The sequence below is a fragment of the Salmo salar genome, chromosome ssa04, assembly GCF_905237065.1.
Source record: "Salmo salar chromosome ssa04, Ssal_v3.1, whole genome shotgun sequence".
Lineage (NCBI taxonomy): Eukaryota > Metazoa > Chordata > Actinopteri > Salmoniformes > Salmonidae > Salmo > Salmo salar.
The window spans coordinates 50,600,526-50,619,074 of record NC_059445.1 but is presented as its reverse complement, the minus strand read 5'-3'; the positions used below and the strand labels follow the sequence as shown (position 1 = coordinate 50,619,074).

Here is an 18,549-nt window from a genome sequence, read left to right as displayed (position 1 = left end):
ATGCAATATTTGACACTCTCCTGAATGAGCATGAACTCATTAGTGAAATCAGGAGAAGCTAGGACATATCTGAAGGTTGCTAAGAAACTGCTTTGGAAGCCCCCTCCCTAGTAACAGCAGTGCAGTGTAGAGAACAGGGACTGTTACATTAACGTTAGAATCCCACTGCAGTATAACAACACATCAATATGCATTACTACTTCCACTTTACATAGAGAAACATAGAAATACATTAGACATATAATTCGATGCCTAGATGATTGTATAAAACATGGGAACAGTGAATAGATGTATTAAATCACGCTATGTTGGAAATTGTATCATCTACATTTGAATAACCACCCACTGTAGCTATGCAGTAAAGAGATAGTTCACCAAAATGACAAATGCACATAACATTTTGGATATCTAAAAAGTAGTTTATTTACTGTTTATTTACTAACCCTAACCCTAACCCCATTTAATCATGCTCCAAATACTCTAACTTTAAACCAAGTTGTAGTAACACCATTACACAAACTCTTGACCACAACACCCTAACCAGACCACAAGAACACCAAGGCATCCTGACCCTAAACCCCAGACCAGAACCTCTGAACCACACCCCTCCTGAATGTAACCCCTCCATAACCATAACTCCCTGACCATACAGAACTCCCTGGGTATGGGACGGCTACTATGGTTTTGTAAATGCTAATCCCTAGTCCCCTTGGGGTGAGATTTTGGGTCATGAGGGAATGAAGGCAGCAGCAGCAAGGAGCAAGTGGAGAGTAGTGACCGCCCAGCTGGCGTGCAGTTCAGATCACAGGCTCTCTCTCTCTTTCTGTCTGTCTCTCTGTCTCTCTCTCTCCCTCTCTCTCTCCATCTCTCTCCATCTCTCTCCATAATCCTCCACTGGCTTGGCTCTAGTAGTATTAGTATTAGTAGGAGTATGTATTAGTGCAGGTCGGTGTTGGGAGGCAGAATATGAAAACAGATGTTGACAGCAGGAGGAGCGGGGGAGGGACTGTCTGCCCTGATGTGAATGATGGACAGAGAGGGAGAGAGGAAGTGAGAGAGGGAGGGAGGAAGGGTCGCGGAACAACGACAAGAGAGGTTGTGGAGAACCTACAGTCCAGGAGAACTGTAAAAGTGTCTACAAGGGGTTGGTCCAGGTGACCACTTGACCAACTGGTTCAACAGAACATCTCACCTCCACTGGGTAGATCCAATATATGATATGAAATGGATAGAATGGATGGATAGACCCAGAGAAATCTATATGTACACCCACATCAGCTATATTCTGTGCTGGTTTATAAGAGGTACACCTTGTTAAAGCACTGGCATGAAGTCTAATCAATGGAGTGCACCAATTAGGTTTCATAATGAGAGATAATGAAAGAAGCGTGCTGCTGCGGCTATATTTAGCATGGTACCAGAGGACGGTGTGAGAGGAGGAAGGAGAGAGGAGGAAGAGAGGGCATGAAGAGAAAGAGAGGACACAGAAATAGAGAGAATAAGATGGAGGGAGAGAGCGTCGGGCTAGTCAGCTGATGCTTTAGGAATAGCATAGCAACTAGCAGCAGCTGCAACATCTGCATAGATACTGTCGTTAGTGGGAGTGTTTTGTGCTTCTATGATGTCACATGAAACACATGTACAGTACATACTGTGTTTGTGGGCAATACAGTTCAAACAGGATGAAGGATAAGGGATCATTTAAGGTTGTTAAGTATAACTAGGGAGGGACACAGGTCAGTGGCCTTAATTCACCATGGTGATGAGGCTGAAGGGTCTGTGGTGTGTAACAGAGTTCAGTGACCCTGTGTTTGGGCAAGGCTGTGTCCTCGCCTGTGTTCGCTGTGTGTCTGCCTGTGTTACAGATGTGTTCTATGTCAGGCTGGGTTTGGGACCAGGGTTTGGACAGGTCCTTCTCTGAGTGGCTTGTGCTGTGGCCAGCAGGCTGTCAATCAATCCTCTCCCTTTTGGTTGTCCCTCTAACCTCTACCGCTCCCCCTTAGTATCAGTTCCTTCAGTCCCTCTGTCCCTCTAACCTCTACCGCTCCCCCTTAGTATCAGTTCCTTCAGTCCCTCTGTCCCTCTAACCTCTACCGCTCCCCCCTTAGTATCAGTTCCTTCAGTCCCTCTGTCCCTCTAACCTCTACCGCTCCCCCTTAGTATCAGTTCCTTCAGTCCCTCTGTCCCTCTAACCTCTACCGCTCCCCCTTAGTATCAGTTCCTTCAGTCCCTCTGTCCCTCTAACCTCTACCGCTCCCCCTTAGTATCAGTTCCTTCAGTCCCTCTGTCCCTCTAACCTCTACCGCTCCCCCTTAGTATCAGTTCCTTCAGTCCCTCTGTCCCTCTAACCTCTACCGCTCCCCCTTAGTATCAGTTCCTTCAGTCCCTCTGTCCCTCTAACCTCTACCGCTCCCCCCTTAGTATCAGTTCCTTCAGTCCCTCTGTCCCTCTAACCTCTACCGCTCCCCCCTTAGTATCAGTTCCTTCAGTCCCTCTGTCCCTCTAACCTCTACCGCTCCCCCTTAGTATCAGTTCCTTCAGTCCCTCTGTCCCTCTAACCTCTACCGCTCCCCCTTAGTATCAGTTCCTTCAGTCCCTCTGTCCCTCTAACCTCTACCGCTCCCCCTTAGTATCAGTTCCTTCAGTCCCTCTGTCCCTCTAACCTCTACCGCTCCCCCTTAGTATCAGTTCCTTCTGTCCCTCTGTCCCTCTAACCTCTATACCCGCTTAGTATCAGTTCCTTCTGTCCCTCTGTCCCTCTAACCTCTATACCCGCTTAGTATCAGTTCCTTCTGTCCCCTCTAACTTCTATTATCCAATCTCTCTACCTCCTCTCCCCCTCCCCTCTTCACCTGTCCCTTCCCTCTGCCATCTCTTCTCCTACCACTCCCTCCTTACCAGCTTTGACTCTGATGTTGGGGCTGCGGATCTTGCCAGCCTGGTTCTCTGCGGTGCAGAAGTAGTCGTTGTCGTGGATGTAGGAGTTGAAGGCGGAGGGAGAGAAGGGGTAGAGTTGGAGGGTGCCGTTGGCATGGACGTGACGGATGTGGGGCACGTCGTAGATGTCATCGCCGGTGGCCAGGTACCAGCGTAGGATGGCGGTGGGGGTGCCGCCCGCCGGGCAGGGCAGAGACACCCCCACCGAGCTGGAGTAGGTGAGCCTCTGGAGGGACGCGTTCACAAAGTACAGCCTGGTAGAGCCCACATCCTCGCTGTGTACTGCATGGGGAGAGGCATCACAGTCAGTAATAGGTAGTGTAGAGAGAAGAACAGTACAACTGTAGAACAACAGAACAGTAGAACAGTAAAACGGTAGAACAGTAGAACAGTAGCAAGGTAGAACTATAGAACTGTAGAACAGTAGAACTGTAGAACAGTAGAACTGTAGAATAGTAGAACTGTAGAACTGTAGAACAGTAGAACTAGTAGAACAGTAGAACTGTAGAACTGTAGAACAGCAGAACAGTGGAATAGTAGAACAGTAGAACAGTAGAACAGTAGAACTGTAGAACAGTAGAACAGTTGAACTGTAGAACTGTAGAACAGTAGAACAGTAGAATAGTAAAACTGTAGAACAGTAGAACAGTAGAACAGTAGAATAGTAGGACTGTAAAACAGTAGAATAGTAGAACTGTAGAACAGTAGAACTGTAGAACAGTAGAACAGTAGAACTGGAGAACAGTAGAACAGTAGAACAGTAGAATTGTAGAACTGTAGAACAGTAAAACAGTAGAACTGTAGAACAGTAGAACAATAAAATAGTAGAACAGTAGAACTAGTAGAACAGCAGAACAGTAGAACAATAGAATAGTAGAACTGTAGAACAGTACAACAGTAGAACTATAGAACAGTAGAACAGTAGAACTGTAGAACTGTAGAACAGTAGAACTGTAGTAGAGTAGTAGAACTGTAGAACAGTAGAACAGTAGAACTACAGAACAGTATAATAGTAGAACAGTAGAACTGTAGAACTGTAGAACTGTAGAACTGTAGAACAGTAGAACAGTAGAACTGTAGAACAGTAGAACAGTACAATAGTAGAACTGTAGAACAGTAGAACTGTAGTAGAGTAGTAGAACTGTAGAACAGTAGAACAGTACAACAGTAGAACTGTAGAACAGTAGAACAGTAGAACAGTAGAATAGTAGAACTGTAGAACAGTAGAACTGTAGTAGAGTAGTAGAACTGTAGAACAGTAGAACAGTACAACAGTAGAACTGTAGAACAGTAGAACAGTAGAACAGTAGAACTGTAGAACAGTAGAACAGTAGAACTGTAGAACAGTAGAACAGTAGAACAGTAGAACTGTAGAACAGTAGAACAGTAGAACTGTAGAACAGTAGAACAGTACAACAGTAGAACTGTAGAACAGTAGAACAGTACAACAGTAGAACTGTAGAACAGTAGAACAGTAGAACAGTAGAACTGTAGAACAGTAGAACAGTAGAACTGTAGAACAGTAGAACAGTAGAATAGTATAACTGTAGAACAGTAGAACAGTAGAACAGTAGAACTGCAGAACAGTAGAACAGTAGAATAGTAGAACTGTATAAGCAAAGTGTCACTGTTGTGAAATTACAGATGAGGAACTGCTTGAAAAACACACTGTTGAGCACCATATTCAAAACACACATCTGGAAATCTGCATTATTCAATAAATAGTTAAATTAAAGTCATCATAAAAGAGAGACTGTAAAGTAATGACCACATAAACAGATGTTACAGACCAGAAGACAACAAGGAAAAGGAATGCCCTTCAAATGTGGAGCAAAATAATCAGAACAAATGTCAAATGTCCAGCTGCAAACATCAGTCATGTGATGCAGAAAGCCAGGGATTTGGGCTAAAGCCTCTGTTGGGTTAGGTGGATGTGGGAGGAGGCCTCTACCTTCACACACACACACACACACACACACACACACACACACACACACACACACACACACACACACACACACACACACACACACACACACTCGCAGAGAAAACACAAGTTATGTGATTGGAATTTGTATGCCAGACGCAGAGTTAAATCGGTTTAATCTCCTTTCATATTTAACACACACGTATACACACCACACACACACACCAGGAGTGTTCCTCCTGGGTACTCAGATTAGGGACACACAACCCCAGCAGAGCGAGAAAGGGAGGTCCCCACATTTAGGGTCAAATAGGGGAAGATTAGAAGAGAGAGAAATGACCCTGTCATAGATGGACAGATGTGTCCAAATCATCACCATGTAATACACACATTTTCTCCAACTCCCATTCTGTATCAGCGTTCAGGATCAACTCAGCACACAGAGTTCAACTCATTCATCTAACCATGATAAATAGCATACGTATGAATGAAGCAAAATGATCTGTAGCCAAAATGTAACTCTTAATGGAGCTTCAGAGATCCGAGAAATCACCCCACAAGGAACATGCTTAATTCACATCTAGCTGTAGACTCTCTATTGTCCAGTCCCTCCGACACCACTGTCCAGCCTCTCCGACACCACTGTCCAGCCCCTCTGACACCACTGTCCAGCCTCTCCGACACCACTGTCCAGCCCCTCCGACACCACTGTCCAGCCTCTCCGACACCACTGTCCAGCCTCTCCGACACCACTGTCCAGCCCCTCCGACACCACTGTCCAGCTCCTCCGACACCACTGTCCAGCTCCTCCGACACCACTGTCCAGCCTCTTCGACACCACTGTCCAGCCCCTCCGGCACCACTGTCTAGCATCTCCGGCACCACTGTCCAGCCCCTCCGACACCACTGTCCAGCCCTCCGGCACCACTGTCTAGCCCCTCCGACACCACTGTCCAGCCCCTCTGACACCACTGTCCAGCCCCTCCGACACCACTGTCCAGCCCCTCCGACACCACAGTCCAGCCCCTCCGACACCACTGTCCAGCCCCTCCGACACCACTGTCCAGCCCCTCCGACACCACTGTCCAGCCTCTTCGACACCACTGTCCAGCCCCTCCGGCACCACTGTCTAGCATCTCCGGCACCACTGTCCAGCCCCTCCGACACCACTGTCCAGCCCCTCCGGCACCACTGTCTAGCCCCTCCGACACCACTGTCCAGCCCTCCGACACCACTGTCCAGCCCCTCCGACACCACTGTCCAGCCCCTCCGACACCACTGTCCAGTCCCTCTGACACCACTGTCCAGCCCCTCCGACACCACTGTCCAGCCCCTCCGACACCACTGTCCAGCCCCTCCGACACCACTGTCCAAACATCTGCACCAGGCTCTCTAGTACCCTTCTGGTAAACACATACATCCCTTTCATACACAGACCAAAATCCCACTAATTTACCATGCCTGCTTCTTTATACCAGCTGTTGGTACATCTATCTGAAAGGGGTAAAAAACATTGTACATTAAACCCCACCTTAAAATACCTAGTCATGACTCCTGCATTTTCACAGAACCTGTAACCAAAATACAGCTATCGGTACTGTGTGAATGGTTCTCTGCTTTTTCTGCAGGTAAATTCATCTACACTTCCATTGTTTAACACCTCCTTAATTTGAAATTCAAACATCCCCCATGGGTTAACAACACCCACACCCCTCCCAATGTGCCAGTTAACCACTGACATGTATAAAAGGGGTATACCTGCAAGAAAGTGGTAAATAAGGGGCTGTTTGAAAGGGGCTCATTGCCTTACATTTTTTACAGGTAATATACCACATCTTCTACCTGAAATGGATATTAGATCATGGGCTCATTAAATGTCAATTTGTGTATGCAAGTATGTACCTTGTGTTGTTGACAGACAGGTTATTTACATGTGCAGATTCAAATGGTGGTGATAACAACACATCAAACAATGAAGCGTTTTCTCACGGAATCAGCACCATGGACAGAGGCTATACATTAACCCTACAGTAAGAACAGCACCATGGACAGAAGGTATCCATTAACCCTACAGTAAGAACAGCACCATAGACAGTCTATACATTAACCCTACAGTAAGAACAGCACCATAGACAGTCTATACATTAACCCTACAGTAAGAACAGCACCATGGACAGAGGGTATCCATTAACCCTGCAGTAAGAACAGCACCATAGACAGTCTATACATTAACCCTGCAGTAAGAACAGCACCATAGACAGTCTATACATTAACCCTACAGTAAGAACAGCACCATGGACAGAAGGTATCCATTAACCCTACAGTAAGAACAGCACCATAGACAGTCTATACATTAACCCTACAGTAAGAACAGCACCATGGACAGAGGGTATACATTAACCCTACAGTAAGAACAGCACCATGGACAGAGGGTATCCATTAACCCTGCAGTAAGAACAGCACCATAGACAGTCTATACATTAACCCTACAGTAAGAACAGCACCATAGACAGTCTATACATTAACCCTACAGTAAGAACAGCACCATGGACAGAGGGTATACATTAACCCTACAGTAAGAACAGCACCATGGACAGAGGGTATACATTAACCCTACAGTAAGAACAGCACCATGGACAGAGGCTATACATTAACCCTACAGTAAGAACAGCACCATAGACAGTCTATACATTAGCCCTACAGTAAGATCAGCACCATGGACAGAGGGTATCCATTAACCCTACAGTAAGAACAGCACCATGGACAGAGGGTATCCATTAACCCTACAGTAAGAACAGCACCATATACAGTCTATACATTAACCCTACAGTAAGATCAGCACCATGGACAGAGGGTATCCATTAACCCTACAGTAAGATCAGCACCATGGACAGAGGGTATCCATTAACCCTACAGTAAGATCAGCACCATGGACAGAGGCTATACATTAACCCTACAGTAAGATCAGCACCATGGACAGAGGGTATCCATTAACCCTACAGTAAGATCAGCACCATGGACAGTCTATACATTAACCCTACAGTAAGAACAGCACCATAGACAGTCTATACATTAACCCTACAGTAAGAACAGCACCATCGACAGAGGCTATACATTAGCCCTACAGTAAGATCAGCACCATGGACAGAGGGTATTCATTAACCCTACAGTAAGACCAGCACCATGGACAGTCTATACATTAAACCTAGAGTAAGTTCAGCTCCTCTGGATAATGATGTTATGTCAACTGAGGGCAGCATGCTAGAGATGGTAAATATGAACTCTAGCCGTCCATCTGATGGTGGGCTACTGAATCCAGGTCAGACATACTCCCCCACCCCCCTGCAGATTACTGATAATGGCCCTCGAGCATAAAGCCCATATTAAAGATTGCAATATCTATAATCTCCCAATGGGGGAACAGGACTAAAGTGGAGGGGTGGAAGGGGGCTAAAAGCTGGGGGTCACCCTGAGCGCTTAGGGGAGCTGGGGGGGCTGGGAAGCAGGACCACATCTCTTTAGATTAGGGGCCTGGGGGGTGAGGAGGCTGGGGGGGCAGAGGGCACTGTACTGGGCAGGGTGGAGTGGCACTCAAAAGCTGTCAGAAACAGACACACATACACCACACACACAACAAACACACACTCAAGGGCTGTCAGAAACAGAAACAGACACACAAACACCACACACACGACAAACACACATACACACATGCTCTGAGCTTCCCTTAGGATACACTCAAACTGGGAGGTGAAAGAGGGGTTGCCATGGTGGCACTGACAAGTGACTAACAAAAGACATACAACATGCTACATGTGAATGTAGTGTGAATACATTTTATGTGTATTTTGAGTGGGTGAACTTGGGGCGAGTGACTTCCATGTTCCATCCAAGTCAATGGGAGGAGAAACCAAAGAGGCAACCAGTTGCTAAAATGGCCAACTCCATTTTGTGGAATCAGTGACTGCTTTTAAGACAAACTAGTCTGGATGGAACAAATCATACAGCCAAAACATTCTAGTATCCCATTTGAATGTGCATTGACTGTCAGCTTATTACTGTACTATGTCATGCTAACACATCAACCAATGCCCTTCCAGTCAAATTCCGTCCAAAGCATCAGCGTTGACCTGTCGAGCTGGGAGTTCAGTCCAAAGCCGTTAAGAAAAAACGATGAGGAAAAACAATCGAAAAGATAGACAGCGAAACATCCACCTCCCCTTATTTATTGTGGGGTGTTTTCGTTGCAGTGCATTGGAGCCTGCTAATAGTGCTGGTAGAGCTGAGCCCTGGTTGGCTGGTTAGCTGGCTGCAGGAGTGAGTGTGCGCAGAACACACTGAGACACTATTTTATGCAGCCTGCTCGAGAACGAGACATGAATATGTATGTTGAGAGGCAGAAGCCATTGCCTATGCAATACTTCATTATGCATAATGCAGCTGGCCTACGCCACTCACTCCACACACACACACACATGCACTCCACACACACAAATACACACACACACACACAATTGTATTGCGTGTTAAACACGATACACACACTGATGAGCTGGTAAACAAATGCCAACATTCCCACCACCCTCACCCCCTTAATGCACAAACTCTCACACCCTCACTCCCTGAACCCAACCAAATGCATAACACCTTCTTCTCTTCTCCATCTTCCCCCCCTTTTCTCCATCTCTCCCTCATTCTCTCTTTAACCCTCTGCTCATGTGCATACACATCAGTGCTCTCTTGCAACCCCCATCCTCCTCTCTTTCTCTCTGTCACACATCATGGAGCGCCTCTTCCCATGGAGACAGATGTAGGATCATTTTCAGCCAGACTGAAACTCCACTTCCTCCTTTCCTTTCCTTCCCTCCATCTCCCTGTGCTCTTCATTCCCCTCCGTACCCTCCATCTATCCATCTCTAACCTTCCGAATGCTAGCTATCTCAGATCTTGGTGAGTCTCACAGAGACTTTTGAAGTTGTGTGCCAACGTGTTTGCATTTAGAACTGAGCGAATCAAATATTTTCCTGTGTGTGTGTGTGTCTGTGTTTGCTTGTGTGTGTCTTGTGTGTCTGTGTGTGTGTGTGTGTGTGTGTGTGTGTGTGTGTGTGTGTGTGTGTGTGTGTGTGTGTGTGTGTGTGTGTGTGTGTGTGTGTGTGAGAGAGAGAGAGGAGCAGGGGGAGGGTAAGTACATAAAAATGAAAAAGGAGAGACAGGGAGATGAAAGTAGGAGTAAGCAGGGCCGGCTCTATTCATAAGCGACATAAGCGACATAAGCGGCCGCTAGGGGTAATTCATATAGCAGAAATTCTCGTTTAGGTTCCACCTCTGAAGAATGAAGCATGCTGCTAATCAGGGGTTGGAACCAGTTCAGGGAACAGAACCGAAAACTAGAAAATAAACGGAACCGGAAACGAAAGTGATCTATACTTTTCCAGAACAGAACCGCTATTTTAAAAGCACGAGAACCGCTTTATAACGTTATTTTACGTTACAGGCATTTTTCTTTGTCCCACAAAAAAAAAACGCAACAAATCGCCTATGCAAACCCTCACTCTGTCAATTAGGAACTTATTCCAGTGTCTGCCTGCAAGATGTTGTGTGTGTTTGTGTGTGTTTAGGCTACCTTCCCCTCCACCTCTGAATGCTGCAATAGGCTACTGTACTGACCTTTCACACCAGACCTTTACAAGCATGATTCATCTTTTTTATTAGCTAGAGACGAATGGATTCACTTTTTTAATGCTAGTTAAGGATACTATAGGCCTAGTTATCACATTTCACACTGGATTTATTAACTCCAAAAAGATAAGAGGGGTTTTTGATTCTGGTGCCACTCTGCACACACGCTTGTTAGCTTGCTAGCTAGTTAGCTCAAAGGACATTAAAACTTCCTTCAAAGAAGCTGCTCCTCCTAGGTATAGTTCTGTATACCTAATTCAGATAATGCATGTCATAACAACATGCCCAGTACTTCAATCCTCCTCCTCACCCCTCTCTGGCTTTCTCCACGCCTACATTTTGCGCCATAGGCTACACGTGTCTGTTCATCATGTACATAAACAACTAGCTTGCCAGGTCTATCTAACTGGTGAAGTCATTTAATGAGCTTAATGTAAAAAACTGTTGATTTCAAAGGTGAAAAAATGAACAGAAAGGAACGATATAAACTGTTAATAGTTTTTTGTTCGAACCGGTTCAGAACGTTATTTTACTGGTCAGAACAGTGTAACGGGGGAAAAAATGTGGTTCTGTTCAGAATGAAACCATTGGAAAATTAGAAAAAATATATTTTGGTTCCAACACCTGCAGCTAATACATATTCACGAATTGGCGGTGGGAACGTTGTGGTGATTTCCACGTGGAGTGGAGAAATAACAACAAGTAGGCAGCTGACAGCTGTCAGTGTAGCTAGCTATTATGCTAACCTTATATAGCTAGCTAATGTTGTATGTTGTTGCTACATAGTACTCAGAGGATTAGCCAGCTGGCTAGGCAATGGCTGGTTCTGGAGCTGGATTTGTCATAAGCATTTAGGGAAAACTTCGCCACAGATGGATACGGGAATCAGTATCTTTGACTTTGCCAACTATTGTTATCTCCAAAGTTTTGGCATCTTCCATAAATTGCGGCCGTGAATCTGCCATATAAATACAAAGGAGATTAAGCTCTGGTAATATGGATAGCCTAACTATTGAACGGTTTGGACTACAGAATGCGTTTTTTTCTACATGGTAGGCTGTGCTACAGCAATGCCAAGTCAGCCCGTGCTCATCCCATGGTTCTGACAGCTAGGTGAAGTGAAATGATAGGCGACGCAAATGATATGTAACAATACCATGAGCATATTGCACATGAAACCCCAATACAAATGTTACAACAGCACAAAATAGATAAACGTTTGTGGGTTTATCTATTTTCTTTTGCAGGTGCCTTTTCATTATAGGATAGACACTTGTGATTTCTACCTGCACCAATCAAAGTAGTGGAGCGTGGCTTAAACCATTCATCTTGGGGCGACAGGGGGAGCAGAATTCCAAAATGCAATCATATCACACACAATTTTACCATTTATAAAATGGGCATATATTTTTTGGGGACAAACTAGATAAACTATAAGTGAAACTTGACAAATTATCCAATGGATTATGATACTTTGCTGGTAAAAGTGGAGGTGTGAAAACATACGTTTGCACCCCTATTTTAATTTACTCCATGGCTCAGGCAGCCAAGTGTAGGCTGATGTGAAAAGCTGTTTGGCTAAGTGAAAGATGATATATTATATTGCTCAGCTAAATCGCGAATCACAAACAGGAAGAACTTTGCAGGAGTTTCTGATGAATAAACACTACCATGCTAGTGGGTGGTAACATCCAGATAAAACCCAGCTCTGAAAAGTATTATCACGTCATTTCATAGGGGAAACACACGGCATTGGCACACAAAATATCCAATGGTACCACTTCATCCCCAAATATATTACACTTTGACTAAAACTATGACTTATTGACTTAAATCGTTGTGCAACATCATGGGTAAGCTATGGGCATTGTCTATCAGCTGAAAAAAAAGTGAATTTCCACTCTTGTGGGCGTTTAAAACTGCCCCAAAAAATCTCTACACCCCATTGCAAAATGGGTAGAATTGCAAGAAATAAGGTGTAAAACTGCAAAAATGTTCTCTCTGCCCCATGGCAAAAAAAGGCCAGGCACCACACCTTAATATGGATTTGTGTTTCTCTTAATCCTATCACAATCAACTTTTACCTGTTGAATGTAGACTTAAATAAAACACTTTTGGTATATACATATACACTTTATAAATACATACATTTTAAAGTGGTTCAAATTCATAACAATGTTGATGACGCAGTGTGATAAACTAAAGAAAATATTCATTTTAACCAAGTTTTTGAAATGTTTATGTTTCCTTTTTGAAAAAAATATTATTGGACCAAAATACCAACAAATCTCAAAATGGATAGGTAGATGCAAAAATGTCATTTCAGCCTGTGGTGCCTGGCCTTAAATTTGTCATAAAATGTTTTTAAAAATTCTCTCCACCTCATGGCAAAATGTGTAGAATTTCAGGAAATGTACTTTAAAAACATAAATATTTCCCTCCGCTATGAAGAGAGGGGCCACTAAAATGTTTTGCAGCGAGGTGGTGGGCCCCCCAACCAAATCTCGCTTAGGGCCCCCAAAAGGCTAGAGTCAGCCCTGGGTGTAAGCTTATGAACAATCCTTAGGGGTCTGGGATATGGTGGTTGGTGTGGGGTGGGGAGGAGTGAGTGAGTGAGTGCTGGGCTGGGGGGTTGTTGGGGGTTACATCTCATCAAGGCATGGGTTTTGCCCCCCCTGCTTTCTGTACACCCAATACGCCCCCCAGGCCCATGCTGCGTCAGTGAAAAGTGTGCTTCTTCAGCAGTCCCCGTGGACACGTTCCCCCTCACATCAAAGCAGCCAGTTTCTCTCTTAATGTGAATATCAAATCTGTGGATCACAAGTCCCAGCACAGTCTGCATAAAACCGCCCCTCCCCCATTCTTTAATTCTGCCTAGTGATGAGGGAGAGAGCGGGAGGGGGAGTGTGTGTGTGAGTGAGCGACTAATGGAGAGTGAGTGAAAGAGCGAGAGAGAGAACATACCTTAGACAAAAACAACCACCTGCTAGCCGAGTTCTAGCATTAAAATTCCCTCAAAACCATGAAGAACAGAGGTGATAAAAGACTATCAACTTAGACACCTCACCTGTTGTTCATAACGCGTGTTTCATATCCCTGTTTTTCAAACATATTCGTTATCCATTTTAATAATCTAATGCATTTTTGCCGAGTTACTTTATCCCATTCTGGTACGCTACGTTGTAAGGATGGGTTGAGAGAAGAGCGAGAGGATGTGGAGAGACGAATAGAAAAGCAAATGGGAAACGCAAAGGGGATCCTTGGGACGTCCAACTTTGACGTCCCCCCATTGAAGTTGAAATTTAAGACGGTTAATGTAAGGGTTAGGTACGATGTGCCATGACGATATGACATGAGCCTATCGCTGAAAGTTCCATGGCTCCTCTCCGCGCGCTCTGAAATCCCCTGCGCTGCCATGCCAGCCTCACCACTGCAACGCACCACTTTTACACCAGCAGCAGTAACGTTCAGCCTACTGTACATCTGACAACATTATTAAACTACTAATCACCACTGCACCGAGGTAAAAAGCACCTTTCGAGTTCCTTACTAGAGTCAAGGGCAACTCCGGCCGAGGACATAGAAATAGTTTTGAACCCATATGAAGTCCATTGAAAAAGTTTGCTGGATGATTTTTTTACGGGAGGGAGGTTTGAAGGTTTCTTTGGGCTCAAAACGAAAACAATAATAAATACAAATTCTAACATTAGGCCTTTTTACCTTTTTACGAGTAGGTTAAGACTATTTGACTCCCAGCACAGACTCAAGGAGTCAGAATTAATCTAAATTACACGAACAAATAATCGAGATATGACAATGTTTGTTTGTGTTTATCAGAATACAATCTGACCCTTCACGTTATAATTAAGTGGGAGTAGGCCTATGCTAAGTTTGCGAAAAAGGCTGTGCATTTTATTATTTCAGTATTATTGCATAAAAAAAGTGATTTATGAACATATTCGATTCGAAAAATAAGAGCAGGGACTATGGGCAATTATCTTGGCACGCTTCTGTCCTGTGACCTGCTTTGCTGCTCTGTCATTGGGTGATACGACAGATCCCAGCGCTAATTGCGCAGCTGTGGGGAGAAGGCAGCTGGGGATTTGGGCTAAAATAGAGAGACCAATTTTGCATATTTCTATTTTATATGAGGGAGGGGGGCAGGAACGGGAGGGAGGGAGGGGTAGAGGGTGACAGTTGGAGCTTATGACGAGAGAGGGAATGCCTTATGACAACATATATTTTGATTTATTCAACTCAGTTTCTAAATGCAATTGAGGGGACAATTTGATTATATTTATTTAATTTTCATTTCATAATTCATATTTTTTCAATAGACCAATACATTCTAAAAATGACACTGAAATTACAAAATGTTCTACATCAAATATAGCATTTCTGAAATGCTTACATCATTAATTGATCATCATTCTAGGTAATCATTAATACAAATCTGTGTATTAGTGTTAGATTATCACAATTTGTATTTAAAAAATAATGTAGTCTGATTATAAAAATCCATTCAAATGAATTCCATATTGACAAAATTGTCTAATGCCCATCTTGCGTAATGAAATATAGCACTAATGGTCGTAAAAATATGCTATTTCATTTAGCGACATTGGTTGTAGGCCTAAAAAAAGATTGAGCGATTAGCAACACTTAAAGATCTAGCAAATTAATACTAATGATTTTTACTGCCATTTTGACTAAAATAGGTTTGAGTGTCTCTTCTTACATTTTTTTCTTCTTTGATTTACGTAATTGAACAATTTGTCGCTGTGAATAATTAGCTTTTCCATTGAATTTGGTGTATTTGCGTTGTAAATGGAACCAAGTAGGTATGGAATAGAATATTCAGCTAAAATGTGATGTTTACAAAATATTAAAGTGAACCATTTAACAATAAAAAATGCACACAATATATTGTTACAATGAAATTATAACCACATTGAAATCGCAAATTCACAGCAAACAGGCCCAACGCAAGGCAGAGAGGGAGGGGTGTCCCCCCTTTCACAAACACACATACACACAAAAACAGTGCGCGCACACACAGCAGCCAGGGTTCAGGTGGGCTATTAGAGGGAAACACGCCTGGGCTTGTCTACATCCACCCACGCATCTGGGGCCTTCTTTGGTCTAATAAATTAGATCGAATTAAATAGCTTTAAAAGACTATTGGATGCTGGTCTGAGCTCATTTGTGCCTATAACTTATTTTTTAAATTTTAATTGCTATGCATTCAGAGAGACATCCAAATGCTTCAATGTAGATAGACCCATTTATGAAAATACGAAATTTCAACGTTTATGTGCACAATTATAGGCTTATATGTCATTAAACAATTATTAACACGAAACAGCCTAAATAGAAGTAAGCGCCAATGTAAGTATGTATCTAGGCTATATGAGTATTGACAAATGTCTGTCAGGCCTAAATATGGCGTCATAAGAGAAAACATATCTGATCATCCTCCAGGATAATTCATGAAATCATAACTCATAAACATACATACATAACTTAAAACAGGCAGGGTAAACAAAGAACAGAGATGCTGTTTAGTTTCTGTGTTATTTTCAACGCAGATTTGTTCAGAATTATTATAATACACTGTAATAGCAAGGGAGATCAGAATGGTAATAGGGTCGGGGATTTTCAGCCATATTGAACAAGGATTTTCCCCTTGAAAACAGAAAGCACTTTATAAGAGAAATCATATAGGCCTAACCTACATTTTACTCATAATGTCCACAAAATAAAAGAGGACATTTTGAAAAGGGTCATTGTATTTTCATTATGTGGTAATTAATTTGGGTGCATCATTTATGTATGTGGAAGAAGCTCTTCATTTGTTACTTCATTTTTCAACATGGCAACTAGCCTACTCATCGCCAGACAGGGACTCTTGCCAAAAATCTCATCAAAATCACCTCCCAAAAATCCCCACAGCACCCCTCCAGAACATTACGGCTGTGTCCATAGCCAAGCGCTAAAAACACATTCACAGACAAACCCACAAAACGACACCAATAAGTCAAATAATCACAGCAAATTATATTTTAAAAAAGATTAACAATGAAATAAATGATAAGCATAGATTTTAACAAATACTTCGCACTGCACGTGCCAGTGCCCATTCAAGTTTTGACCGCTCAAAAAGTCGGCAAATCAGGCATTTCAAGCCCTTTCTTAATTTCTCTCTCTCTCTCCCACCTCGTTCGTTCTTCCTATCCAGCCATTTTACATATTCATAACTCTCGCTGGTATAATGCGAAAACAACCCGTGCTATCAGCACCATCTGCGGCATCATGGACCCGTGCACACCGCCACACAGCAATCAACAAAAAATGTAGGCTACTTCACACCTAAAACACCTCTACCTGCACCGTTACAATAATATGGATTTTGTAGACAAAGTAATTTACACCCTTTTCAAATCCGATCTCTCCTAATTTTATGGCTTCCATTGATAGGCTACATCAATTCAGTTCTTTTTTCCTGCTACATCTGTTGTTTCTTTACAATTATTGGTACATATTGCAGTACGGATTTTAATCAGGGATAGAATAAGTGAGACACTCACTGGATTTAATTGAAAAATATAACAAATAAAAACAGTGTTTCTTACCTTCCTGGAGAGAGTACAGCAGGAGTAAAGTTACAAGCCACATGCCATAAATAGCAGGTATATTTTTCAGGAATGTTTGGCAATCCTGGCGAGTATGCGGCGCAGTCTTTGGCCAGGCGAGTCTCCGTGCTGGACTGGCGACTATGCTCCCCGGCGGTCTCTCCAGCCCTGCTGCCCAGATAACCATCGCGGGGAAATGAGAAGCGCCTGTGAGACCCGCCCACGTCCCCTCCCCTCGATGTGACTATCATACACGCGAAGCCTCTCTCCGGATTCTCATGAGACACCGCGGAACGATGGTTACGCGTCAAATTGAACCGCTGAGCCGGACGAGGGTTGAGTTCAGTTGAGGAGTTGACATTCGGTCATTTATCAATGGGAAGGAGGGAGGGTGAACCGGTTTGACGACGAGAGGTGGATGTCTGCTGTCAGACTCTGACAGGCAGGTGAGCGCGCCCACCTGTGTGCCACACGGACTAAACTACCTGTTTCTCTGGCTATGGATGGATCTACTCCCGATACCATTTGAGACCAAATCCCTATAATCAACAATATTACTTGTGTGTTTATTTGTGGATTCATTCAATCGCTGAGGGATTGCTGGATATATTGCTGGATATATGACTAATGAGTCGCATTAGTGACTTAAATTGAAGCACTTCTTTCTTCTCTTTCCTCTCCCCGACAACGGAGTACGCACAAATGCATGCATGTGCATGTGTAACGCTCTTTCTCCAGCGCACTCTCACACACACACACACACACACACACACACACACACACACACACACACACACACACACACACACACACACACACACACACACACACACACACACACACACACACACACATAAACAGAGAGAGAGAGCGTGTGTGAGAGAGGAAGAGAGAGCTAGAGAGCAAGAGAGAGATAGAGAGACTTGAAAGATCCCTCTTGAGATCAGGATTTGCTGTCCTCTGTTTGGGTGAGCCAACGGAACGTTTACACACAGACCACAAGCCTGCATTTTTATTATTTTGTTTTTTGTTTTTCACCATATCACCCCAACCTCATATATGGACATTGGGCTCCCGAGTGGCACCGATCTATGGCACTGCATCTCAATGCTAGAAGTGTCACTACAGACACTCTGGTTAGATTCCAGGCTGTATCACAACCAGCCGTGATTGGGAGTCCCATAGGGCGGCACACAATTGGCCCAGCATCGTCCGTGTTAGACATTTCTTAACTAACTTGCCTAGTTAAATCAAGGTATATATAAAAAAGGTATCCAAATGATTGATTACACTGAACTCTTGCCATTGTAGGACCAATATGCTCATAATGACAGATGACCAATGAAGGACACTCCAGTCTAAGTAGGCTCAGTG

General features: G+C 43.8%; 1 protein-coding gene across 3 annotated transcripts in view; it reads right to left on the bottom strand.

Annotated features, from left to right (window-relative positions):
- The window catches only part of LOC106603368 (Down syndrome cell adhesion molecule-like protein 1 homolog), a 113,706-nt gene extending 96,358 nt beyond the window's left edge, over nucleotides 1-17,348 (bottom strand). For all 3 annotated transcript variants that reach the window (XM_045717052.1, XM_014196942.2, XM_045717053.1), the window contains exons 1-2: nucleotides 17,176-17,348; nucleotides 2,899-3,219 (exon numbers count right to left, since the gene is read on the bottom strand). In XM_045717052.1, the coding sequence (XP_045573008.1) occupies nucleotides 2,899-3,219; nucleotides 17,176-17,218 (364 nt within the window). In that variant the 5' untranslated portion in view covers nucleotides 17,219-17,348. The remainder of the gene's footprint in view (nucleotides 1-2,898; nucleotides 3,220-17,175) is intronic.
- Nucleotides 17,349-18,549: the final 1,201 nt, after the last annotated feature.